Consider the following 25,993-nt stretch of genomic DNA (forward strand, 5'->3'; position numbering starts at 1 on the left):
CACAGTCCTGGCAATAAAAGCCTGAGCCCACCTCCCAATGACCCAGCAGCTCCCTGGCTCCTCCTTGATGCAGAGAGCTCCTCTTGAAAACACCCCCCGCCCCATTGGCCCTCCTGGCCTGTGAACTCTGCACCTGGTAGGAGCTGGCACTCTGACTGCCGCTGCTCATGTGGCACTAACAGCTTTGCTGCTTCTTGCTTTAGCCACATAATTTCCTGCTGCAGGAGAAAGTCCCCATGTTTGTTTAACTTGCTTGGTCAGACCAGTTTTCCCTAAAGCTCAGTGAGATAACAATACACTGCTGCACTCTGCCAGACTGCCCTATTGGGGCCCGGTCCTTACTCCCTGTCCTATGTCCTTTTTACCATGCCATGGTTTCTGGTAGCTCTGAGAGGCTGCAGCCATGCTACTGAGCACTCAGAGAAGCCCTGCCCCGAAGATCTTCCAGTCTCAATAGCCGAGATGTACAGAGGGTGAGAAGGAAAACAGGCACAGAGAGGTGAGGGAGTCTTGTCCCAGGTCATCCGGCAGGGCAATGGCAGAGCTGGGAATGGATCCCAGCTCTCCCGAGTCCCATTCCTGTTCAAGAAGTCACTTTTCATCACTGTGGGTTACTCAGATATTGGTGTGTGAACAGTTCCAGGCTTCTTCCCTGGCATTTCCCTTCAGGGATGTGTTTGTGACATCCAGTCCCTATCCTGTAGTCAGGGATGTCACAGACATTGCCCGGGAAGTACTAGATGCTGCAGTGGGTTTGTGGCCTGAACTCCACAGCACAGCTTGTCGAAGAGGAGGAGTGTGAAGTATGGAGAGCTCTGAACTCTCATGAGGTGTTTCTCTCTCTCTCTTTTCCTTCTCACATTCTCCCTCCTACTCTCCCTCTTCCCCCCACTTCCTCTGCTTTCCTTCCCTTCCTCCCCTCTTCCTCTGAGCCTCACTTGGGCCCTGAACCAAAGCCTGGGAAAGTTAGCAGGAGTCATTTCATTGATTTGGGATCAGGCCCCTAGGCCTCATCAAGTGCCAATGAAATCAATGGGATGCTTACTATTGATTTCAGTAGTGCATGATTAGGACCTTGAATTAGCACTATTACTAGTTTGCCAAGACTAGCAGGTGGAGAAGCAGGATTAACTGGGGTTAATAGCTGGCCATATCAGTGCACTTCTCAGGTCTTCGGATCTCAACTTACTGGTAGTGAAATTCCATGAACCAGTGCACAAGCAATAGCTGCCCCATGTGGTTTGCCGCCTCCCTCTCTTGGATGAGTCCCCTCCCCAGTGCTGTGCCTCTGTGTTTCTGTGATTTTCCTGGATGCTGCCACATTTTGCTCACTCAAGTCCCAATCCTCATTTACTGTCGACTAATCTGTATAGTTTCTATACGAGTCCTTTTGCAGGATCCTGGATTTAACAACAACAACAAAAGAGAGAGAAACCAAAATGTGTAGAGGCTAGGTACTTTCCCCTTCATCCAGAAACACTTTACAAGCTGATTCAGTGAGTATATAGGACTCCTGTCACTCTCCACTGACATGCAGTTGTCTCTGGGCTGAAACATAGCAGCTGTTTAAAAATACACAAGCAGTGAAGAAGAAAGATGCATTGAACCTTCAGGGGGAATTTAGAAAGGCAGAATGCAACTAGACCACCTGGAACTTGGCTAGGGCTGCATGGCTAATGCACATGTTCTCTTGTACAGAAATGCATCCCCATGGATCTTTAATGCACCCCAGGACCTCAGTTGTGTGTCTCAAAAGAAAGCCAGCTCCGAGCACTATGGTGTGGCACTGATTCAGTACTCGGTCCACAGGTAGAGCCACATTTGGGGAAGCAACTTTTCCTGCTGCTTTCTGGCTTTTCCAAGAGGTCACCCATCCAAGTCCAACCTACTCTGTCTGACAAGAGGACAGCCTGGAGTGGTGTCACTCTCACAGGCCAGGGGGCTCCTCTAAATGCTTAAAAGCCAGGCTCTTTCCTTTCATCATGGATCAGAAATGGCAACCAGTGCTGTTGTATTCTGCTCTCTTTATGGCAAGAACTCCATGCTGGTGGCATTAGAATGGCTAATAATCCCCCACAGGAGACAGGAGCCCCCAGCTTGCAATAGTAAGAGACAGGGATGTCGCAGTGGTAATGCAGGCAGTGATGAGAAGCGGTCGTGCAGGAAGGGGATGAAGAAAGGAGCAACATTCAAGACAAGATTTGAAACTCTTAGCTCTGCAGGCCCAAAGCTCTTTCCCTTTTTATGATCCATCAGGTGCCAAATGCTGCTCTGTCCTCCTGGTACAAATCTAAAGTAACTCAGCTGAGTTAGAGCCGCTCAGGGCTTACGCTGGCATAACCAAGTGTAGTCCAGATTTACACCAGTTTAACTGTGCACAGCATTTTGCCCAGTTGCTTCACACTTTAGGAGTATGGGCCCAGTCAGAGCCTCTATGATGTCCAAGGAGCTCACAGTACAGTTTAGGATGTAGGAGACAAACTTGGCCTTTGACCTCCTCCACCTATGTGCTTGACTGGGGCCTTGGCATAATTTAAAGCAGGGATTCTCAGCCTCTTTCTGTCTGAGGCCCCTCAATATACCCCCAAAATTCCAGGGCCCAGCACAGGAGAGGCCAGGGCTCCAGGCTCCAGCCACAGGGAGGCTCAGGGCTCTGGACTTCAGGTGCCAGGGGGGACACAGGGCTTGGACCTTTAGCCCTGTGGGGCAGAGTGGGGGTCTTGGGGCTCTGGGCATCAACCATGTGGGAGGGGAGCTCAGGGCTCTGGGTTTCAGCTGCTGGCAGGGGAGCTCAGGGCTTGGGGCTTCTGCCATGTGAGGCGCTGGGACTTGGGGTTCTGGGCTCCCAGCTTTAGCCCCGCAGGGTAGGAGGACTTGAGGCTTTAGATCCACAGGACGCTGGGGCCACGGGGCTTGTGGACCCCCTGAAATGGCTCACAGACCCCTGAGTCACTGAGCCTTGGTTGAGAACCGCTGATTTAGAGCATCCTGGGAGCTGCTCTCAATTACACTGCCAGTTAAGCAGCTGGGGATCAATGTGATACAAGGATGCCCTGGCCACACCTCTTTCCACAGGCCATACCCTATGCTATTATCTCCCCCAAGTTATCCTGGGGTAGCTAAGAGTAGGAACCAGTCTTCTTTCTTTGTTTTCCTCAGGACCCCAATTTGACTGGCTCTGGGGAAAGATATTGCATGCCCAGATGATGGTGTGTGGGGGTGGAATTTACCACCATCACAAAGAGTCATACCGGCAGCCATGCCCAACGTGCATGTAAGACTGTGGCTGTAAGAGTGAGGCTATGGGACAAGAATTCACTCTGTTATGTTAATTAGTTCCCCCTTTGCCTGGTCCTTCTGCATCTTCCTGGCCAACATGGAATATACGGAGTGTGTAACTGACTTGTGGAGGACTCCGTTTCACCCCAGCTGGGGAAGGCTGACATGGTGCCTCGAGCAGCACCACAGCCAGTCTCTGTCAGACCCCCAGCTGTTTTTGTACTTTATTGACTTAGCTGGGCTGTGTGTTTTTTTCTTGTGAGGCAACAGTGTAGTTGAAAGAGTGCTCCCTTGACGTGAAAGCTGACTGGATAACTGCATGGGTGTTTGTGTACAATAACTTACCCAATCAGCATGGTGTTGGAGCCAACCCTCCCATCCAGGATTGTTTAAGCAATTTAGTGTTTAGGCAGAGCTGTGTGGTGAGGTTTCACTGTGTCAACCCACTGGTCAATGCATGTGATGCAGCAGCTGGGGCTGAGCCACTGAAAAGATGGATCTGGTGCAGCTCTTGGCTATAATAATAATATCTAACTCTTATACAAGGCTTTTCCTGAGTAGATCTCAGTGCACTCTACCAAGGGGGGGATCAGGATCACTATCCTCATTTTACAGATTGGGAAACTGAGGCACGGCAGTTACGTGACGTACCCAAGGTCGCCAGTAGTGGAGCCAGGACTAGAACCCAGTGTAGTGGGGCAGTTATCCCGCTCCTAGAAAAAAGGCTGGGCTGATTGGGGAAGCAGCCACAGCTGGGGCCATGCTCCAGTCAGGCCACACTTGGCCCTGTTATAAGGGCTTAGGGAGAAGCTGGGACAGGCTCTCTCCAGCCTTGGAGGGAGAAGGACCCAGCTGCCTGGGAGCTCAGGGTACAGAGAATAGAGCAGGGCTGGGGAAAGGCAAGAGGCGCTGGGGAGCTCTAGCCTGGTAAGTCCCCAGGCTGCAGGCCTTGCTAAAAGGCCAAAACAGGTACAGGGGTTGCAGAGGCTGCCGCCTGGGCTTAGGCAGAAGCAGCTGGTCCGACCCCCTTGCCAACGATGAGTGGCCTTTACAGACTGAAGTTTGCCCCAGTAAGTGGGGGCTAGATGATGACTGGCAGTATCCACTGAAGGAAGGTGGGTGAGAGGGCTGGGGGTTCCCCTGGGAGGGGAGACCCAGAGTGTGGTGGGGTACTGCTTGGGCAGAACCCCAAGGTAAAGGACACTGGGGTCTCGGAGGGACACAGGGCCTGAGGCAGGTGAGACATTACCCGGCAGAGGGTGCTCCAGAGCTGGAATTGAGCTGATAACCAGCAGGAGCTGCTGCACTGGTGAGTCTTCACTTTGCTTCACCCAGGTTTCCAGCATGCCAGTTCCATGGAAGCCACTTGACCAGACTATAAAAGGTTGCTTTCTAGCAGCTCATGCAATTAGCATGGGAGCCCCCTGGTTCAATGCCGATTGTGTTGGCCAAGCTGGCAGCCATCACAGAGGTAGGAGCTGGTTTGGGAGTCAAACTGCAGTGGGTGTCAGATGCTTAGGATGAGCTTCCTCTGTCTGGAAGAAGCATGTAACACACTGGTCAGTGTGTGTATTGTGTGTCCCCATCCAGAAAGGCTGTCAGGCTGTTGTAGCCTCAAGCCACAGAGCCTTGGCCAGGCTATAAAGGTTCATACTTTCAGCTCTGGTGGTCCCCAGGTCAATCCCGGATGCATCAGCCAAGACTGCAGCCATCACCCCAGCACAGTCTCCTGTCTGAGAGCTACAGAGGATGTGCATGTCCAGCAGCATCTTAACTAACACAGCCCCTCTGTGTTTACTGCACTGGAGACCTGTCTGGCCTCTCTCATAAGGGACAGTACAGTTCTTGTTTGGGCAATAATGAGACTATGTTCCACTACACTCTCTGCCTCAGTCAGCACAAACCAATGGGCTGATTTATGAATGCAGAAGATACAGTTGCATCTACTTATAAGATCATGTAATGTGTTTGCATGTCCAGTAGAGATGGAGCATAGTTGAGCTCTTGAATCCACATGCAAGGATTGGGTGTGCAGCAAGGCTGGGTCGGGGAACCCAGATTGGAACAAAGATTTAGTGTGAGTTAAAAACCTACCTCACAGGATCCGGGGGCTTATTTTCCAGCTTGGGTTAGCCAAAATCTTTACAGATCCTTTGTGAGTTTGGGCCCATGATGGTGGTGAAACCATGCAGTAATACTCATTGCCCCCCAGGGTTCCAGTTGCAGGCCCACGTGGGGCCACTGCACCACAAGGAGAGAGTGGGTAAGAAGGGAAGCCTTCTTCAGTTTCACAGAGTCCTCTAGTGAACCTACTAGTCCAATGTCTCCAAAGTCATAGAACCATAGAAGATTAGGATTGGAAGAGACCTCAGGAGGTCATCTAGTCCAACCCCCTGCTCAAAGCAGGACCAACATCAACTATATCAACCCAGCCAGGGCTTTGTCAAGACGGGCCTTAAAACTTCTAAAGATGGAGATTCCACCACCTCCCTAGGTAACCCATTCCAGTGCTTCACCACCCTCCTAGTGAAGTAGTTTTTCCTAATATCCAACCTAGACCTCGCTCACTGCAACTTGACACCATTGCTCCTTGTTCTGTCATCTGCCACCACTGAGAACAGCCGAGCTCCATCCTCTTTGGAACCTCTGGGGCACTCTTCTGGATACCAGCTGCCAACTAGACATCAAGCTGTTGATCACTACCCATTGAGCCCAATGATCTAGCCAGCTTTCTATCCACTTTATAGTCCATTCATCCAATCCATACTTTTATTACCTTGCTGGCAAGAATACTGTGGGAAACTGTTATCAAAAACTTTGCTAAAGTCAAGGTATATCACCGCTTTCCCCATATCGACATAGCAAATGATCTCATCATGGAAAGCAATCAGGTTGGTCAGGCATGACTTCCCCTTGGTGAATTCATGCTGACTGTTCCTGATCACCTTCCTCTCCTCCAAGTGCTTCAAAATGGATTCCTTGAGGACCTGCTCCTTTCAAGGGACTGAGATGAGGCTGACCGGTCTGTAGTTCCCCGGGTTCTCCTCCTTTGCTTTTTTAAAGATGGGCACTATATTTGCCTTTTTTACAATCATCCAGGACCTACCACGATCACCATGAATTTTCAAAGATAATGGCCAATGGCTCTGCAATCACATCAGGCAATTCCCTCAGGTGCATTAGATCTGGATCCATGGACTTGTGCATGTCCAGCTTTTCTAAATAGTCCTTAACCTGTTCTTTCACCACTGAGGGCTGTTCACATCCTCCCCATATTGTGTTACCCAGTGCAGCAGTCTGGGGGCTGACCTTGTCTGTGAAGACTGAGGCAAAAAAAGCATTGAGTACTTCAGCTTTTTCCACATCATCTGTCAGTAGGTTGCTTCCCCCATTCAGTAAGGGGCCCACACTTTCCCTGACCACTTTCTTGTTGCTAACATACCTGTAGAAACCTTTCTTGTTACCCTTCACATCCCTTGCTAGCTGCAATTCCAGTTGTGCTTTGTCCTTACTGTTTATACCCCTGCACGCTCAAGCAATATTTTTATACTCCTCCCTAGTCATCTGATGAAGTTTCCACTTCTTGTAAGCTTCCTTTTTGTGTTTAAGCTCACTGAAGATTTCTCTGCTAAGCCAAGCTGGTCGCCTGCCATATTTGCTATTCTTTCTGCACATCGGGATGGCTTGTTCCTGCACCCTCAATAAGGCTTCTTTAAAATGAAGCCAGCTCTCCTGGACTCCTTGCCCCCTCATATTAGCCTCCCAGGAGATCCTGCCCTTCAGTTCTCTGGGGGAGTCAAAGCCTGCTTTTCTGAAGTCCAGGGTCCATATTTTGCTACTCTCCTTTCTTCCTTTTGTCAGGATCCTGAACTCAGCCATATCATGGTCACTGCTGTGCAGGTTGCCACCCACTTCTACTTCCCCTACCTGTTTGTAGCAGAAGGTTTAATGCTGTCCTACATCTGCGAGAGAGTCCTATGGTCTGCTGCTTCTTGGGAGCCCAAGAACCTTCCTTAGAACCAATCTCTGCCTCACTGGATGAGGAGCCTTGCACTGCTCCCTATACCCGGTGAATCCAAAGCAGGACAAGGTGTTTCATTTATAAAACCAACACAGGATGCATGAGGTTTTGCCAGCAATCAGCCCTCTTGCTCCAGCCTATCCCATCTGGTGTGGTGTGGGCAGTGTGAACAGCAGTGATGCCTGCCTGGTGTTCTTTTCTGCCTTCAGGTGTGCGCGGGAATGAGCAGGCAAAGTTGGTGCATCTTATTGTGTCCATCCCTCTCCTTCACAGAGCACATGTAGGGGTTTGGGGCTGTTCCTAGAGATCATCATGTCCCCTTGTCTCTGAATTCTTCTGGGGGAGTTCCCCTAGGTGCCCCTATGGCGGCTGGCTGTGCATGTGGGGATCCCATGTTGTTGGGTTTGTATGCTCGAGTGTCTGTTTTTAACATGATTCCCTGGGCAACATTTAATTTACTGCAGCCTCAGGTTAAATTCACTGAGCAGCCGGGCCCCCTCTCAGCTAGGGGGCCACTATCGAGGTGCTGAGCCAAAGCCCCTGGATGTCCTTAGAGGGATTCCAGGGAGAGCAGCCAGGTGAGCTTTGGGAGCTAATAGGTTTTCAGGGCTGACACCCCTCCCCAGGCCAGCCAGAAAACCCCTGAAGAGAGTGAGCGGGGCAGGGGCGGACTCTGCCCGGGAAGTTTCATGGAGTTCCCCTGCTGTTCCCCTCCTCTCCATGGCTTTTTGGCAAGAGGGAGTGATCTAGGCAAGAAAAATTATTGCCTAACTCAAATGATACATACACACAAGTAACAAGCATAGATCTCTCTCTCATGCAGACGCACACACCGCCCCCCTCCACCCCACAGTCATAAGGTTAAAATAACTTGCTGAGAGACTGGCTGATGTTTTACCAGTGTTTGCTTCCCTCTTATGACAGCACCAAAGTCAGTTTACTCTGCTCCTGATGGTTTTTAAAAGGAGGGTGAAGGCTGAGCAGACTGCATTGGGCTAGGCTGTGTTTGGGAAGATCTTGTGTAAGTTGCTGATGACATCCAGCAGGACAGAGACCATGCAATGGTCACAGTCCGATGGGACAGTTGTGCAAGGGGCTTTACGTACTCAGGAGGTATGGTGGGAATTTTTCCAGGGGAACTGTGAATTTGGTGGAAAATTGGGGGTTTGACTAAACAAAAATGTGTATGGAAAAAGTCTGCTTCCCAGGAAAAACCTGAACTCTGAACCCCCGGGGGTGGGGATTGGGGGGAAGTGTTGTGATGAAAAGATGAAAATGTCCACATGAGAAAAAAGCCCACATTTTCCAGCCAGCTCTATTTCCTGAGAGCAGCAGCACAGCCCTGTTCCAATGCCCTCTAAGGTCCGTAGGAGGCTCTTCACTGTCTGCAGGGGGCTTTGGGTCAGGCCTAGCATAGGAAAATAGGGATGAATAAGATCATACAATGGGCAGTGCTATTTCAAAGATCTCTGTTCATGCTTTCCTCATCCTCAACATGAAGGGAAAGAGTGTGGTTGGCCCGTACAAAGAGGGGGAGCAATTCACATATCTACTCTCCCATGTGCAATGTGCCAGCTCTCCCTGGAGAGCCAGCCCCACCCCAAATCAACAGCTGCCCCTCTGATGGAGAAGGCCAGCAGGCTAGCCCGCTGCATCCCAGGCACTGGTACGGCAGAGGCCTAAAGCAAGTCAAGGCTAATTACATTTCATATTAGCCAACAAACCGGTGGATTGTTCAGAGCTGCTGAGGCTAGAAGGGAGGCCAGTGATTATCTAGCCTGACCTCCTGCATAGCCTGAGGGCTGTAGAACTTCCCCCCAGCGGTTCCTGCATCAAGTCCCGGAGCTTGAGGAGGAACTAAGGGCTGTCTTGTTTAGAACGGTGTCTTTTAGAGCTTGACTGGACTTGGGTTACTACCCCAGCCCTTGGGAATCTGTTTCTGGGTCAATTAAACTCCCGTCTAAGCATTTTTCTCTGTATTTCCTCTGTGAACTTTGCTGAGTTCAGCTTCCAGCCATTGGATCTCCTTCTACCATTGCCCTCTAGCAACACCCAGCAGAGTTAGATTTCGCTGTATTTGACTAAAGGGACTAATTACATTCTATTGGCACAGCTGTTGCCTCTGGCCCAAAGCTAAGCATTCCAATACCTACTGAATACACCTCTTCACACACCCACAGGTTGGCATGCTGCTTTAATAAAAGCTTTCATATACAAGTCCAATGTTCCATAGCTCAGCCAGAAGCATTGCCTCAGGGTCTGGTTTGCTGGCTTACAGTTCTGTCTTTGGGGTGGACTCCAGTGGTTCTGCAAAGCTCTCCATTGCACCAAAGGGGAAAGAATGTCACTCTAACATACATGGCATAGTTCAGTCCATTGCCATCATAGGTCATTGCAACATCAAGGCTGGGATTTGAACAGGATCCTGTAGGAATTAGGCACCCAAATCCAATTGAAAGGCAAGGGAAGCTGGGTGCCTAAGCCCCTTAGGCTCCTTTGAAACTCCCCGCAAAATGATTGCCCATTGGGGTTGTAAATTGGATGTGTGGGGCTCAGTGCTAGGCAACAAGAGGAGAGGAATTTTTTGTTCTCCATTGACCGCCTTTGGTCTCACTTCTCTTCTCCTCTTGGAGACCTCCTCCAGCAGCTGAGCCAAAGATCAGGCAGTGTCTCTACAGCCACCCACAAACCCTTTTTCCTGCAAGCGTGAGTTTATGGAAGTGAACTAGGGAATGGGCCATGCCCTCTGCTTCCATGACTGTTTTCCCCACCCCCACCCCCACATGCTTCTCTTCTCTTTCCAGGTCTACAGGGGGCTCTCAATAATTTGGTTGGTCTCATGGTCATGTTCTCTCCTCCATTCTTAGTCAGTAGTAGGGTGAGGAGGAGACTGTTGTGGACATCTTTCTCTGAGTTACAAGCAGGACTCCTTCCGGCTTGGGTGAGAACTTTCCTTTCAGATAAACCAACCTGCCATGCACAAGAGTGGCAAAAACCTCTCCACGAAGCTGGAAGCCAAGGTATGGGGTCAGCTAGGAGAAAAAACACACCAGCCATTGCAATGCAAACTCTTACCACAAGTTTCCATTTACAAGCCACAGGTTGCCAGATATTGACATAACTCCCAAGCCCCATGCTCATTCCTGTAGGCCATTGCTATGGATCTTCCTCTGCAAGAGGAAACCAATGATACAGTCGACATGAAGGTTGAATATCCTCTCGCTACAAGACAGTGTCCTTTCAGGTGCATTGTTGGGCAGTGTAAGGAACTCCCTGACTAAACAGAGATGGCAATTAGAATCCCTACAGGGTCTGAGACACCATTTGTACTTCTGTAAGATTTTCTTACAACTAGAAGCCAAAGGAGCAGTGTGTTCTACAGTAGGTGAGGGTGCAAGTTACCAACAATAAAAGGGGGTTAGTTTAAAGTCTTACTACTTTCCCGAGGGGGTTGGGAGAAAGAGGATGTACTGTGTGAATATAGAAAGTATGAACTGTTCTTGTACCTGGCTTTTATGTTGAATCATGTTTTTCTTCACCTAAAAACAACAACAACAAAAAAACCAATGAATTTTATGGCTGCTGAATTGAGAATGTCTTCAAATATGGCCTGCCCCCTGTCACCACCTACGAATGGGACTCTTTTAACCAGCATCATCCTGGACCTACCCAAGTAGGGAAATAAACAGAGGCTCGTGTTCCTTTTCAGGGTAACAGGTCACAGGAGATGAACGAAAGTGGCAACCAAAAGTTAGGTGAAATTTTATTCTACAAGTGTCCGATCATAGTCTATCAAGACTGCCCTTCCATTCATTATGTATATACTATTGTATATCTCAGCCTATGTCATGGATCATATCAAGCCAAAGACTCATCCTAATTCCCTATTGATTATTATAGTGCACACACCCAATGTTGGGCATTTCCAACTCTGTGCTACCTTTCCCATCATTACCTCAAACTCCTTGTCTGGATCCCAGATCACCAAGTCAGCATCCATCCCTGTGCACAGCGCCCCCTTGCGGTCATCCAGTCGGCTCAGGCTGGCAGGATTTTTGCACATCAGTTGCACCACGTCATGAAGGGAGAATCCCTTGGATTTTGCTGAGGTCCAGAACAGAGGAAGCCCTGCGTGTAGTTCCAACAGTAATCAGGACATGTGTAGGGGGGTCAAGGCTGTTACTGATGGGTCAGCTCTATCTCCTGCTCATGGAAGGTCACACATGGCTCCTGAGATTCAGCAACTGAAGCTGGAGAGGTCTCTACCACATTTGAGAGTCACCCTCCATGTTTCTCCATCAGTAGTGGGAACAAGGGTCTCTGTTTATTGTAAGTGTGAGTGCATTTATTTCTCATTACACTACAGGGGCTGATAACAGGGGCTAGAGCTAGCCAGAGCTTGGACAGCCACTGCAGCCTTCTTCCACATGCCTTAGCCAACAGAGGCTGTGTGGAATGCATGCCCACGACTCTCATCGCTGTCCCCTTCAAGTGCAAGATGCACTCCTTCCGCCTGGCCTTTGCTGATAAAAACAGACAATGCAATACCCAGAACTGAACATTAAACAACAAAACAGCCACATGCACTATTTCCCCTGGGACTTGGAAGAAGGAATGGACCACATGTGGCAGATGCTAGGCCTGTCGCTTAATGCACTACTGGAAAGTGCTCAGATACCAGAGTGACAGACATGGTAGGAGAACATGAATAGAATAATGCAGAAGGACTGGGCTAGTCATCTTGAGGCTTGGAGGGGTTGGGCCGTAGATAAGGCACAGTACAGCTAATGAAACCACCGGGGGGGAGGGTCAGAACTGGAGTCTGCAGCAGCCCCCATCCCCTCGGAAGATGACCAAGCACTGAGTTGCCATGAGTGTACACCAGGGCTTAAGTTCTCAGAGATTATTTCCCAGAACCTCTGCCCCCTCCCACCTTGAGGGCTCGGGGCTTCAACTGCAGGGCAGGGTGACTTGGGGCTTTAGATGGGGATTAGGCACTGGGACTCACGGCTTCTGCCCCATGTGGGGAAGCACCAGGGCTCCTAAGGTTTTGAAAACATTCACCGGAGCTCTGCTCTGGAGGGCTCTGGCTGAATTTAAGCCCTGCTGCACACCATATCTCGCACACTCAGTACAGCCAGTCTGGTCTGACCCACCCCTCTTACCAAACTGCAGTGAGGCAATGCCTGCCTGTGCCTGGAAAAAGTCTCCATCATCCAAGATTTTGAGATCTGGTGAGCCGGGGTTATGGGCTGACACCACCATATCGATCAGCCCCTCTTGCAGAGCACTCCACAGTTGCTCCTGGAAGCAAGAGAAAGAGAGAGGTTAACCTCACAGCAGGCTGGGATGGGTGGAGGACTCTTTCCTGTACGGAAGAGGATATTTGCTCTGCCAGCTAGTCTGACAGGACCATTATTATGTGCAGAAAATCTTAAATTAGTCTGAGTCATCCTGTCATGATATATGGACTTACAGTCATGATATGGACTTATATAACAGACACTGATTAAATTAAACTACTAAATATAAACATAAACAAGAAGGTTTCTACACAGCTCCTGTTCCAGCTTTGTTTCCCTGCCTGGACCCGTGTCCAGTGTACGAAACAGCTAGTGGCTGAATAGCACACAGCCCCATAGCTTATCAGTACATCTCATCCCATAGCAATTAATTGCAACTGTCCAAAGCCAGCTTCCCCCTAGCTGATGGCACACCAGGCCCTGCCAGAGCCACCGGAAGGAGCAGCGAGCCACATGCACTCTTCACACCCCCTTGCCCTTCATGCTCTGTCCTGGAGGGCTGGAATGTTCCTGGCCTGACAAGCTTCATCTGATGTCTTTCATAAGACAGTGAAGTGGTTCCACCTGACAACATTAAATGGGACATCCTGCTTGCCAAGATGGGCTCCACCATCTTCCAGGGGGCTGCTGTGAACTGAGCAGTGTGGAGACGGAAGCTAGGAAACATCCCTCACTGACTGAAGAGAGGCCTTGGTTATCACAGCTTTAATAGCCTCCCGTCCTGGACACCCACAACCCAGGCTGGTTTATTCAGTACCTGGACCTTGCTCTAGCCAGACGGGTAACTGCCCAGCCCTGCCTTTCTCCTGGGGCCCCGGCAGTCTGGCTTCTGCTCCCTTGACTCCACAGCAGCCACCCTTGCCAAGGTCATCAGCTACCTTTCTGTAGCCAAATCCAGTGTGGCCAAGCCCCAATCCATTCGGGGACCTGCTGACTTGTCCTTGATCTCTGAACCCGTCAGATGCACTTGCTTCACATTTTCAAACTTTCCTCTACAATCTCGGGGGCTAGAAACTGAACTACCACAACCCACAGCCACTGTTCTCCTGTGAGACTCTGACTTCCCGAGCTGGGCTTTACAAAACACACCAGATATCTTGAAACTCAAGAGAGCTGACACCAACGCAGAGCTCATGGCCTCTTCATTTGTGTCCTTTTAACTGACAATAATCGTAACACTTCTTAGCCAACACTTGTCACCAGTTAGTCTCCAAGCACTTGACAAAGGAGGGGACATCATTACATCCATCGAACAGAGAGAGAAACAAAAGCACAGGGAGGGGATACAACATGCCCCCAGTCACCTAGAGGCTGACTGGGACTAGAACCCAGGTCTTCTGAATCCCAAGCCTGTGCTCTAGCCATTAGGGAGCACTGCCTTTGGCACCATGGAGCACTTCAGCTTCCTGGAAGCACTCCATTCTTGAGGCTGCAGAGCCTGCACTTTCCTGCTTCTACTGCTTATCTGAGGCTCCTTTGGTACTTCCTTTGGCAGTACCTCCCCTCCTCCCTCTGTTAGTTTCCTTGGCCTGCTCCATCCCACGTAACTTCAGCACCAATCACATGGTTTAGCTAGGAGAGTTTTGTGCTGGTGACCCTCAGACCTACCTTCCTGTCCTCTGTTCAGAGCAAGAGCAATCATGTCTGTTCAGACCATCTCTAACCCCTGCCACTCTCCCTCCATAACATGTCCAAACCCCACCCATTCCTTTCTGTTCCTGCGACTAAACCCCTTGTCTGGGCCTTGGTCACCTAGAGCCTTGGCCACTGTAGCCTTGGCCACTCCTTTCCGAACCTCACCATGTCCCACAACAGCCCATCCCAAGAGTGGACCGTGTCTGATCGAGGCCACACTCAAGGATTCACCACCAGGTGAATGAAGCAGAGGAGACATGACTGACAAAGTTGCCTGGATTCTGCAGAATGGGAGTGAGGGGCAAGAGGATGGGCTCCACAGAGATTGAAGAGCTGGGCCAGTCTGACTTTTGCTGCTCCTGAAATGTATCTTCTTAGATGGTGGCCTCATTTCCCTCCTTTGCTGGTGCCCCCTTCCCCCAGCCCCGGTTATGCTCATGGCATCTGATGACTTGGGCTGAAATTCCCCTCTGGAGCCCCTCTAGGTCTCATTACCTGATTGGTTTTGGCCCTGATAGGAGGACAGCACTTGTAGTAGGTGCCCCCAGGTGGAATGCGTTCAGAGGTCAGGGTGAGGTAGTGGTGGGCAGTCTCTATAGTGAGTGGTGCCCCTTTCTGGCGAGCCTCTCTGATGATGGGCAGGGCTTGAGCAGAGGAGAGATGGAGGATGTGGCAGGGCACCCTATTAGGAGAGAGCATGAGACCGTTATCCTGCTGGCTGGGCAGCTGTCCTCAGGCTCGTGACTTCACTCTTCATCTCGTGATGGTTGAGAGCAGAGCTGAAATGTCACCACCTGTGGGTTAGGGGGAGGGCCTTGCCCATGACTTAGCCACTGTCCTCAGCCTCACTGATGAGCTGGCAACACAAGTGATAATTAGTGACTCCAGCTCCGTCTCCTGAGGCTTAAAGAGAAACTGACCCCAGCTGTGGTGGTGAAGCACCAGAGCTAAGGAGGAGGGTCCCCTCTGGGAAGAGCCTGCAGAAGCCAGCATGCGAGCTGCACAAGGAGCAGAGGGGAGCCCCAAGCTAGGGTGTGTGAGGCTGAGGGAATAGAGGAGACGCCCAGGAGGTGTGTGAGTTAAAAGAGAAGTTCTGCAACAGGGAGATCCCTGGGGAAAGGAGGCAGGAGAACCCTGCGGGAGAAGCTCTGCAGGGCCAGGAGAAGAGGCCAAGAAGCAGAGGCCTTTAGTGGCACCTGAGAAGGGCAGGAGGACTATTAGTTGGGCCTTTTGATACCTGGAAGGGGACTGAACCAGCGTGTGACTTGGCCAGAGAGCCAAGCCACAGGAGACCCAGCAAGGCAGTCTGGGGAAGAGAGCAGCTGGGCGTGGCCTCCACAACACAGGAAGTGGCCACCAGAGGGGTATGAGAGGCAACATCCCAGGCAACACTGCATCTGGACGGGGGGGGGGGGGGGTGCCCGAGAGGCAAGGACACGTGCGTACGCCAACTCACCGTACCTATGAGATGGGTGAGGGAAGGGGGTCACTGGCTTCCCTGCTGGAGGGGAAGCCCGGGTGTGTGTGCACCTTTCTGCCCAGTGACGGGTTGCCCTCAGTTTACATTGCCACAGCTCTCTTGGCACGGATAGGGGCCACACACCATTTTGTGCAATGAAAGCAGAGAGCCAGATGGGGGGGCCTGCAGAGAGCAACTTTCTGGAGGTCAAAGGTCACTCCCACTAAAGCACTCACATGTCTCCTCCTGCTTCCCAACCCCAAGGAGAATGGTTCCTTACGTGTACTGGAGGCAGAGATTAGCAATGGTCTGGACGGCCTCCACTTCCATTGTATCGGGGCGGGAGTCCAGGAGTGCTCTGTACTCTGTGGGGTCTGCACAGACACCGGAGAAGGAAATAGAGTCAGGTTTGCATCTCGAGGTGCAGGAGGTTTGTGCCTAAGGGACATAGTGATGTGCTCCTGGACTCTGTGGGCTATTTACACCAGTGGAGGACCTGGCCCGGGATGTGTACAGAGTGGCTAACTGCCCAGAAAGGGTAACAGCTAGGGGAATTTTATTCCGTGACTCCCCTGTCAGTAGGCTCTTGCTTGCAACATTCATCGATGTCATGGGGTGTCTGTGTGTGCCCTGCCCTGGCAGCGTAAAGTGAGAGTCAGGCCCATATGTCTCCTGCAGGCTGTGTACATAGAGAGATGTGCTTGCCGTAGGTTTCCATCCCAGAGTCGTCACCACGTACCCTCTAGTGCCGGCTTCCACTGGCCCAGCTCTTGCTCTGCGTGGAACTGGAAAGCGAATCCAAATGGAGGGAAGGGTTAATGCTAACAGGTTGGGGAGGTAAGCCCTTTCCAAGGCTACTCCTCCCATTACCCTTCTTTCCCATTTGTGGAAGGAAATGGAAGGGCCTGGTGGGTCACACTCTGAGCCATATATCAGAAGAGCCCTGCTGTCTCCTGGGGATTGAAAATCCTCAGAAACCACCTGTCCTGGGGGGTTGAGATGACACACAAATGATGGCAACTTCCTCCCTTTCTGGGGTGCCAGGAAAGGTTGGCTCTGCCTAATCTATCAATGGCTTTTCTGGGATGCTTGTCCCCCGGGTCTCCATGTGCTCACACATGGGATCACACAGAGGGAGAGGCTTGTCATGGGGATGGTTGTCTGTGAAGGTAATATTTGAAGGAGGAAGCTGGAAACCAGTATCTGCTTTTAGTTTCCAGGGCAGGAATGCTGCCCACTGAACTATGTGAGCCCTCCCCTGCCCTTCCCTTTGTGCAGTTAGTTACACCTATGCCAAGTGCATAGGAGATGCTGCTGTTCTGATTTGGTAGTGTAACACCGACAGACCCCGGTCGTTGGTGGGCGGGACCAAACCTGGGACCTCGGGAGCTAAATGCATGCGCCTCTACTGCATGAGCTAAAAGGCATATGGCTGTAGAGCAGACTCATTTTATCTCTCTCTAAGTGATCTCGGTGCCACTCGATGGGACAGAACACCACGCCCAGGAGGTGTGTGGGTTACAGTAGCACTGGGTCTTGAATCTGAAGAGAGAAAGCAGGGACCTGAACTTCATGGGACCAGGGTAGCTGAGCATAAGCAGTGACACTTACCAAGAGGACACAGTCTGTGCCTTGCAGCTCATTCATTGCCATGTGCAGATCTTGGAGGCTGACATGGGGGAATTCCTCCACTCCACTTGCAATCAGGGAGCACTTAAAGCCTGGGACTCCAGCCTGCAGCATGGACAGGAGCTCATCCTAAAGCAGGTAACAGAAGTGATGCACTCAGGCCTGGACATCCCACTATGCACCAGTTCTGCCTAATGCAGCCTGTGCAGGGAGTGCATTCCAACCCTAGCATTTGCTGCAGAATGATAGCCTAGCCATCTGAGATGATGAAAGTAGGGCAGTGACTGAGATAGATGTTATGTTCTACATTTGCAGGTTATCAGGCACCAGGTTCAGCCAGCCCTTCTGGATGGCTCCAGCTATGAGAGCCACATTTAAGCAAAATCTGCCAAAGGACGAGCACCTAAACTAGTGTCCATATGCCTCACGAGGCATCGTCCTAGCCAATAACTCAGCATGCATATGGGACAGCTCTGCTCCACAGTGGATAGGGCCATCAGTTTCTTCAACATTTACCTCCACAGAAGGTCAAATTCCAATGGACTTTGAAGGTCAAGATGCCCCTTAGTAGGCAAATCCTTCATTTCAACAGATCAAAGCTGTATTTGTGCTAGTGGTTACCCAACAACTTTGCTCAGCCAATGCCCGCTAACCTCTGACCCCTGTGCTAGGACAATGGGATTCTATGATTATTATGATATTTACTGCCCCATTGCTAATAGATTGGACCAACACAAACCTCCCAACACCTGCAAGCTGACCCAGCCCAGGTGCCCCTTCTAACAACAGCAGGGACTGGGATTCTCTCATCAGCCTCACAGGAGCCAGGGCCAAACTCTGGCCCCATTGAAGTCAATGGGAGCCTTGCCAGTGGTTGCAGATTCGTTAGCAGCATCCCTTGGACGTTGTTCTGTGTCCCTTCCCCAAGAGACCCCAGTGTGGTTAGGCAGATCAGCTGAGTGGGAGGCATTCACCACAACTTTGTTGGACTGATCAGTTTCCTCTGCATTATTTCGCAGTCTGTACTGACTGTGCAGCAATTTTTTAGTGACTTGCAGCCAGGTTTCCAGAAGCACTAAGCCCGTTAGCTCCTAGCACTGAAACTCCCCAGAGAGGAGATGAGTCCTGGGTATCTGCCCTTGCACCATTCCAGCTGGTATTTCATGCTGTTGCATTTGCTGAATGACAGCCACTGACCTGGTTTCCAGGGATGACTCCACCCCAGAAGGCTACATCCACGTAGCACTGCCCTTCGGCAGACTGCAGCTTGTCCTCAAAGTTTGCCAGAGTTGTGGTTGGGGGAAGATAGCTCCTGGAGGGCATAGAGAGAGAGAGAGCAGCTTAGCGAGGCCCAGAACCGTTTCTCGACTGGAAGGGAGAATGCTACAGAGATATAGAGAAAGAGTGCACAAGGGATGTGGGATGAAGAGAGTGCAGGGTAGACAGGGGCGCAGCTAGCTCCCATAGAGGATCATAGGCAGATCTCATTTCCCGGTGTGGCGCTGGGAGCAAAAGCGGGTAATAATATAGTGGGATGGGAGTAGACAGAGGATGATTAAAACAAAATGGGGACCAGAGCTACCAACACTTTGGTGCTCTCCTAGATCACTCGTCCCCACCAGACAATTCCTCCAAAGCCCTCAGCCCCTACAAATGGATTATACTTCCTAGTCCCCTGACAGCGACAAGCCCCTTTATGTTCTCATCCCCTGTAGATGGTCTCCTTCTGCTATTGGGACCCTCCATGCCTGGATCCCTACTTCCGCTAGGTCAGCCTTGGGATGGACATCAGAATGAGGATCTTTGCCCCTCCTCTCAGAATAAACTTCTGCTTATAAATCCTTTTTCTTTTCGTCCTGAGGGTACTAGGTGTGGCCAGTAGAGAGCACTGTTAGACCACATTTGTCACTCAGGAGCTGGGCCAAGTGGCAGTGCTTGCTGGGAACAGGCAGATTTGGATGCAGTTTATTTCCCTTGAAGCTCTGAGCTGCAGTTTGTAGGGGATTTGTCCTGCATTCCAAGCTGCGTGGGGTGGTGGAGAATAGCTTCCCCCAGCAAAGGCTGGGCTTTCCCTGACCTGGCAGGAGCTTATCAAATAGTATGCACCCATTGAGCTCCCATTCTTTTGTCACCCCATACCCTTCACAGACAGAATAACTCAGCAGCATTGCAGAGGGAAAGGGCAACCCAAACAGCACATGTTCAACACCTGCAAAGAGTGGGCTGAAGTCCTGGGGCCAGATCCTCAGCTGGTGTAAATTTGCTTAGGTTCATCCTTTATACCAACGGAGGGTCTGCCCCATTCTGCAGGGGCCCTGATCCACCTCCCATTGCAGGTGATGGAAAGATGCCCACAGATTTCAGTGGGAGATGGCGTGCGCCTAACTATCCACACGCAGGACAGGCAGGTCTCCAAGACCCATCAAACCCAGTGCAATGCACAGTGAGGAGCCACTTCACTCTCCGCTCCATCCTTCCCTTTACAAAGGTCATGCTATCATTGTATGGGCCCCTTCCAATGCATGGCAACAAGGAGGTAACCCATAGGTGCATGCAGTAATGTGTAGGGTGACCAGATGTCCTGATTTTATAGGGACAGTCCCGATTTTGGGGTCTTTTTCTTATATAGGCTCCTATTACCCCCCACCCCCATCCCGATTTTTCACATTTGCTGTCTGGTCACCCTAGTAATGCTGCTCCCACCCCACCTTTGGTACCGTACAGCGGCATAGCCACCAGGGTTGTGACGCCTCCTGCAGCAGCAGCCTTGGTTGCAGAAGAGTAACCCTCCCAGTCTGTGTGCCCTGGCTCACATGTGTGGACATGAGTGTCTATGATCCCAGGCATCACCACGAGATCGCCAACATCCAGCACCTGCGGGGAGAAAGGAACTCACAGACAATCCTGGGGGGGAGGTCATGTTAGAATCCTCTCAGCACCACATCAACATTGCGATTAGCACTGAAAAGGCCCAGTGTCCCAGGGTGGCTGGCCCTTTATGGGGAGATGGGTTCAGCCCCAGCCACTCTCCTGGTGGGAGAGGAGAGATGAGGTAAGCCGTGTGACCCAATCAGATCTTGGGGGTAGATAGGGATTGTCTGGATGGAGCCAAGGATGAGCTAAAGTCTCCTGCAGGAGTCCCAGAGAGATCTAGCCGGGGAGGCTGCTGGCTGGGTGTTTAAGCTGACAGGCTGCGGGCGCCCCAGGAGAGCTGTCTGGAAGGAAGCCCTGTTGTCAGGATGATTTTGTTTCTTTCTGTTTCTTGCAAGACTTTGTTGCCCGCCATGGCGGAGCTGCTGGAGGGCAAGGAGAAGCACAGAAGTAACTATGGCAGGAGGGTGGTGGAGTCTCTTAGCAAAGCGGGAAGGCTTTGGGCCTGGAGGCCGGGCTTCAAGGGCATGGTGCAGACCTGGCAAAGCAAATACAAACTGAGCTGGGTTACTGAGGGTGCATTTTAAGCACTGTGTTACCACAGCAGCTGCCTCCAGATTATCATTACTGCTCCCCCCACATGCACAAACACACACATACATACACAAACACACACACTTCAGGCAGTGCTAGAAGTGGTCTGAAAGGAGAGGGCTACTGGAAACTGTACAACTGCAATAAATCGGACTCCAGAAGGGGAACCTTTTATATTAAATACTCTAGACTATGGAAAGTCATGAGGAGGCGCAGGAGGGGAATGCGGGGTGCCTGCAGGGCCACCCTTTACCATGAGCGGGTACTCTAGAGGTGATGTCCCTGCTAAACTCACTTTCTTGTATGCAGGCTAGAACCCTGCAGTAGGACTGGGTGGGATCCCGTGGATCCCAGGACTACTGCCATAAGTGGGAGTGGGTAAAATGTACTTTGTTGCGGTTGGGATTGGGTGAGGAAAAAATCCAGTTTTGGGGGGGTTTTCAGGAAAACACTAACTTTCTCGTCACCTTGTCCTATATAGAATTTGAGCAATGTACAGCAAGTTTTTCTTTTTTAAAATAAAGGTTTTAATACTTAAATTTAAGCAAGGGATAGAAAGAGATTTGATGTCTCTTATAACGGGAGTTAAAGTATTTTTACATGGTTTAAGCAAGATTTGTTTTATTCTTTTAGTGGTAAAATTGTTGTTTTAGTAGCATAAAAAATCTGTCTCTTTTGCAGGATCTAAGGTTTTTGCGGGTGGGAGTGGGATAAAAATGCAAGAAACTATGTGGGAGTGGGTGGGAGTGTATTACAGGGTGGGGCGCTGATCAGGATTTTAAAAATAGTCCCGTGCAGGGCTTCACCGTAAGGAAGTGACTTCCAGAGTGATGGGAAAATGTGGATTTCCCAACGGCTACTGTGAATACCTCCAATGGATATACTAGGCCAGTGAAGCAGGGCCGCCCAGAGAATTCCGGGGGCCCGGGGTCTTCGGCGGCGGGGGGCCCCGCTCAGGGGCGGCTCTAGACTCCAGCGCGCCGAAGACCTGGGGGGCGGCATTTGGCTCCGGTTGAGCTCCCGCAGGCATGCCTGCGGCAGGTCGACCGGAGCCCGGGACGAGTGACTGCGGCGGGTGCCGTGGTCCCGCGGCTCCGCTTGACCTGCCGCAGTCATGCCTGCGGGAGGTCCAGCCGAGCCGCGGGACGAGCGCCCCCTCCGCAGTCATGCCTGCGGCAGGTCCACTCGTCCCGGGCTCCGGTCGACCTGCCGCAGGCATGCCTGCGGGAGCTCAACCGGAACCGCAGGGGCCCCAGAAAACACTCGTGGGGGCCCCTGCGGGACGCGGGGCCTGGGGCAAATTGCCCCTCTTGCCCCACCCTCTGGGCGGCCCTGCAGTGAAGTAGCAAATGTTCTAAAGGTCATCTGCACCCAGGTACAATTCCTACAGACTTTCAAAACAGCTCCCTAATCTCAGACATGCCAGTCTGATGGTCCCAGTTAATCAATGATTTACTTGGCTATTCTTTTCATGTGTCCAGTTTGCTCCTGTGCACTAGATCCTGCTAAGATCTTTTAATCAGGTATTAAAAATATGCCAAACAGATTTTATGGCTGACTTCACATGTTCATGTCCCTGATACCAAGGGCCAAACTTACAAAAGGGTGTTCTTCCAATTGTGGGTGAAATTTGCACTGGCCAAGTTCGCACCTCTACTTTAGAGGTGCAAGTGCTCTGATGTGCACCTTCAGTTCATCTAAGAAGTACAACACTGTAAGTGCAATTTGCACCTACAGAATGGGAGGCTTGGCTTCAGCATGTTTGAAAATACACTGTTAAGGAGGACCAGAGGTGACTCATGCCTGCTGATAGTGTGCGGGGAGGGGCGGAGTGAGGGCAAGCGGCTTCAGCCGTGTTCAAGCAGCAAATCTGGGGGGAGAGGGACCCTGTCCCCTCTGAGGAGGATTTCCCCTCTGCATGCTCTAGCACTTACCTGACAGAACAGAGGTGATCTTGATGAGTTGGGCCCAGCTGGCTTGCCCACGCTGTGAACTTCACCAGATCTGTGTGTGGGTGTGATTTCTGTGTCTCTTCTGGTTCAGGCCAATCTCTGGACCAGATACTCCACCGGTGTAAACTGGCATAGCCCGTTGACTTAAACAGTGCTACACTAACTTACACCATCTGGGGATCTAGCCCAAAGCAGTCAAGTTTTCTGGCTTCCCTCTCCTTATCCAGACATCAGTAAGCATAGAATCATAGAATATAAGGGTTGGAAAGGACCTCAGGAGGCCATCTAGTCCAACCCTCTACTCAAAGCAGGACCAATCCCCAGCTAAATCATCCCAGCCAGGGCTTTATCAAACTTGACAAAAACCTATAAGGAAGGAGATTCCACCACCTCCCTAGGTAACTCATGCCCATGCTTCACCACCCTCTTAGTGACAAAGTTTTTCCTAATATCCAACCTAAACCTCCCCCACTGCAACTTGAGACCATTACTCCTTGTTCTGTCATCTGGCACCACTGAGAACAGTCTAGATCCATCCTCTTTGGAACCCCCTTTCGGGTAGTTGAAAGCAGCTATCAACTCCCCCCTCATTCTTCTCTTCTGCAGACTAAATAATCCCAGTTTCCTCAGCCTCTCCTCATAAGTCATGTGCTCCAGCCCCCTAATCATTTTTGTTGCCCTCTGCTGGACTCTTTTCAGTTTTTCCACATCCTTCTTGTAGTGTGGGGCCCAAAACTGGACACAGTACTTCAAATGAGGCCTCACCAATGCCAAATAGAGGGGAATGATCACGTCCCTCGATCTGCTGGCAATGCTCCTACTTGTACAGCCCAAAATGCCATTAGCCTTCTTGGCAACAAGGACACATCTGTTTTCCCCCATTACACACACCTGAAATTGTGATAACGGAGCACAACTAGAGTATTTACTAACAATGTTTATGGAAACTTGAAAGGAAATGTGTGCTGACCAATTACTCTGGTCTCTGAGAGCCCTGGCTCACTACACTAAGGGTCAGCACTGAAGTAAAGAAAGAACAGCTTGATTACTTTCAGTGATGCTGGTTCAACTCTGGAGTAGTTCCATTCAAATGAATGGAGTTACTCTTAGGTCACGGAGGTCACAGGCTAGCCGTCTATATGGAACTAATAAAATGGCCCAGCATCTTTCCTACAGTTAGGGATGGGTACTTCAGGGGCTGCCTCTACATTATTTGTCCCAAGTTCCAGGGGCCTGATCTCACTTCCACCAGTATAATCCACTGGGTTAGACCCTAAGTGGTGTAAATCTACATATACCTCTGTAGTCTTTGGAGTCTTGTGGATTCACCTGAGGATCTGCCTCAAGATTTCACTTTTTGGAATGATTTTTAAATGCAACTACTCTATCCCTGATAGCTGTTCCTTCTGCCTTCTCTCTCATCTTTGATACATGGTTGTTTCCTCAATACCAGTTCATCTAGCACTTTGGCCCATACTTGCCTTCTCTCTGCTGGCACAAGCCCAGCTCCTCTTGGGCAGAATGTCAGCTATCTTGCCATTGCAGATGATGATTTCAGCTGGGCAGATGGTATTATCCAGCACCACCCTGTTACTTCTCACAGCCATGACCTCCGAGCCCACCTCCACTTTGGCTGCCCCTTAGTGGGATGGGGAAGAGAAGGGGAGCATACTTAGAATCCAAGGACATAGTGCAGTTAAGGAGAAGACCAGGCAGTTGGACTCTTTGCGTTTAAGAGAAGTAAATTGACAGTGGAATATTGTTGTCGGGGGCAGGCTGGGGAGAAGGGAGTTGCTCCCAAAGTAAGCCATTTTGAGGGGGCTTATATATGAGATAAAACACAATTTGATTCCCTCCTCTGCCTGCTTATGGTCTTTATTGTTAGAGCAGAGCCCAGAGGTCCATCCTGAACTGGAGATCTCATGGAACAAGGCCTGGAACATATATGGAGTCAGAGACTGTCCCTGTCCCCACAACTTACCATCTCCATAGACCAGAAAGGCACGGGGGTAGGGAGGAGAGGGAGGAGCATTATCGCTGTTGTATGGATGGGGAGCTATAGAGAGCGAGTGACTTGCCAAAGGTCACCTAGTAAGCCAGGCAGACCCTGAACTGAGCCAGCGCTCTGAGGCTAGTGCTTGAAGCCCAAGCGCCCTTCCTTTCTAAAGTTCTGCTCTCTGCGCACCTCTACCCCCTGCATAGTCCCAAACACCCGGCCAGACTAAGTGGTGCTTGTTAATTCCTTCCTATGTCTACAGCTCAGTCTTGCTCCAGTGAAGTCAGTGGGAGTTTGCTATTGATTTTAATAGGAGCAGAATTTGGCCCCACCCCTTTACAGTTGCAGATTTTCCTCTCGCTTTCCTTGTGAAGTGTTTTTCTTCTCATGGATGTGTGCATATGCAGGTGTGTATGTGTGTGTGTGAGTGCAGGCCTTTATCCAATGGAGACCACCTCTTCTAGCCCCCAGGAAAACAGTATTTGAAGACTTCTCATCCCATTGCACTGCTGCTGGGGGTTCTCACCCCATCCACTTGCTAACTGCATGCAGAACCCAAGACAACAGCTCAAGCGGCCTATGACACAGAGACCTCTCCTCCTAGTGCTCAGTGGGTGTGGTTGGAAGCTTGAGGAGCTAAAACTGGCTACCAATCCAGCTCAAGCGTGAGGACAGGGAACCACGAGAGACCAGTGGGGTTGGCTAATGTCCAAAGGGATTGATGAGGCCCAGCTCCCTGACCAGAATGTTCACTGGCAGTTTATCCCTGTGGAATTGCTGCCTTTAATCCTACGAACAGAGCCCTACTGGAGGAGGATTTCTGCCAGCTAGTCCTAAGCGTTCTTTCACCTGGAGGCTGGATCTGTTCCTTACTCACCTGTTTGGGAAGCTTCCCCGTGTTTTGTAGACATCCTAAGCTCTGCCCTTCTACCTGGCACCTCCTCGATGTTGATTTGTTGATTCCGCTTCCCTGTCTCACACTTGCGAATGGCTCCTTTTTCAGTGAAGCTCGAGCAGGAGAAACTTTCCAAATGATCCCAGTGGGGATTTTCCTCACTCCCTCATCAGGGATGTGGCAGGGAGGGGATAGTTAATATTTGATGAGCTCTGAGCTTTGCAAACAGACAGCCACTTTTACCCAGTGCAGGCTCAGTACTTCCATGGCTTTGACCTTTGAACTCATTTATTTTGTTTCATTTCTTAGCATAACTTTTGTGCTGTGGAAAGCCCCTGAACTGATGACAGTGCAACAGG

At 50.7% G+C, this 25,993-nt stretch overlaps 1 protein-coding gene across 2 annotated transcripts; it reads right to left on the reverse strand.

Moving 5' to 3' along the window:
- Positions 1-8,963: 8,963 nt before the first annotated feature.
- Positions 8,964-25,782, reverse strand: LOC120372609 (allantoinase, mitochondrial-like). 2 transcript variants are annotated; one of them, XM_039489852.1, is made up of 12 exons: positions 25,617-25,782; positions 24,225-24,382; positions 20,049-20,200; positions 18,524-18,638; positions 17,309-17,455; positions 16,437-16,482; positions 15,978-16,071; positions 14,734-14,920; positions 12,466-12,604; positions 11,256-11,428; positions 10,807-10,839; positions 8,966-10,332 (listed from the first exon to the last, which is right to left on the reverse strand). In XM_039489852.1, the coding sequence occupies exons 1-12, from the start codon at positions 25,648-25,650 to the stop codon at positions 10,168-10,170; spliced, it is 1,443 nt and encodes a 480-aa protein (XP_039345786.1). In that variant the 5' UTR covers positions 25,651-25,782; the 3' UTR covers positions 8,966-10,167. The 2 variants fall into 2 exon arrangements, with proteins under 2 accessions (XP_039345787.1, XP_039345786.1); XM_039489853.1 differs by lacking the exons at positions 24,225-24,382; positions 25,617-25,782 and having other exon boundaries at positions 8,964-10,332; positions 20,140-21,672.
- Positions 25,783-25,993: the final 211 nt, after the last annotated feature.

Source organism: Mauremys reevesii, linkage group 9 (genome assembly GCF_016161935.1).
Source record: "Mauremys reevesii isolate NIE-2019 linkage group 9, ASM1616193v1, whole genome shotgun sequence".
Taxonomy (NCBI): Eukaryota; Metazoa; Chordata; order Testudines; family Geoemydidae; genus Mauremys; species Mauremys reevesii.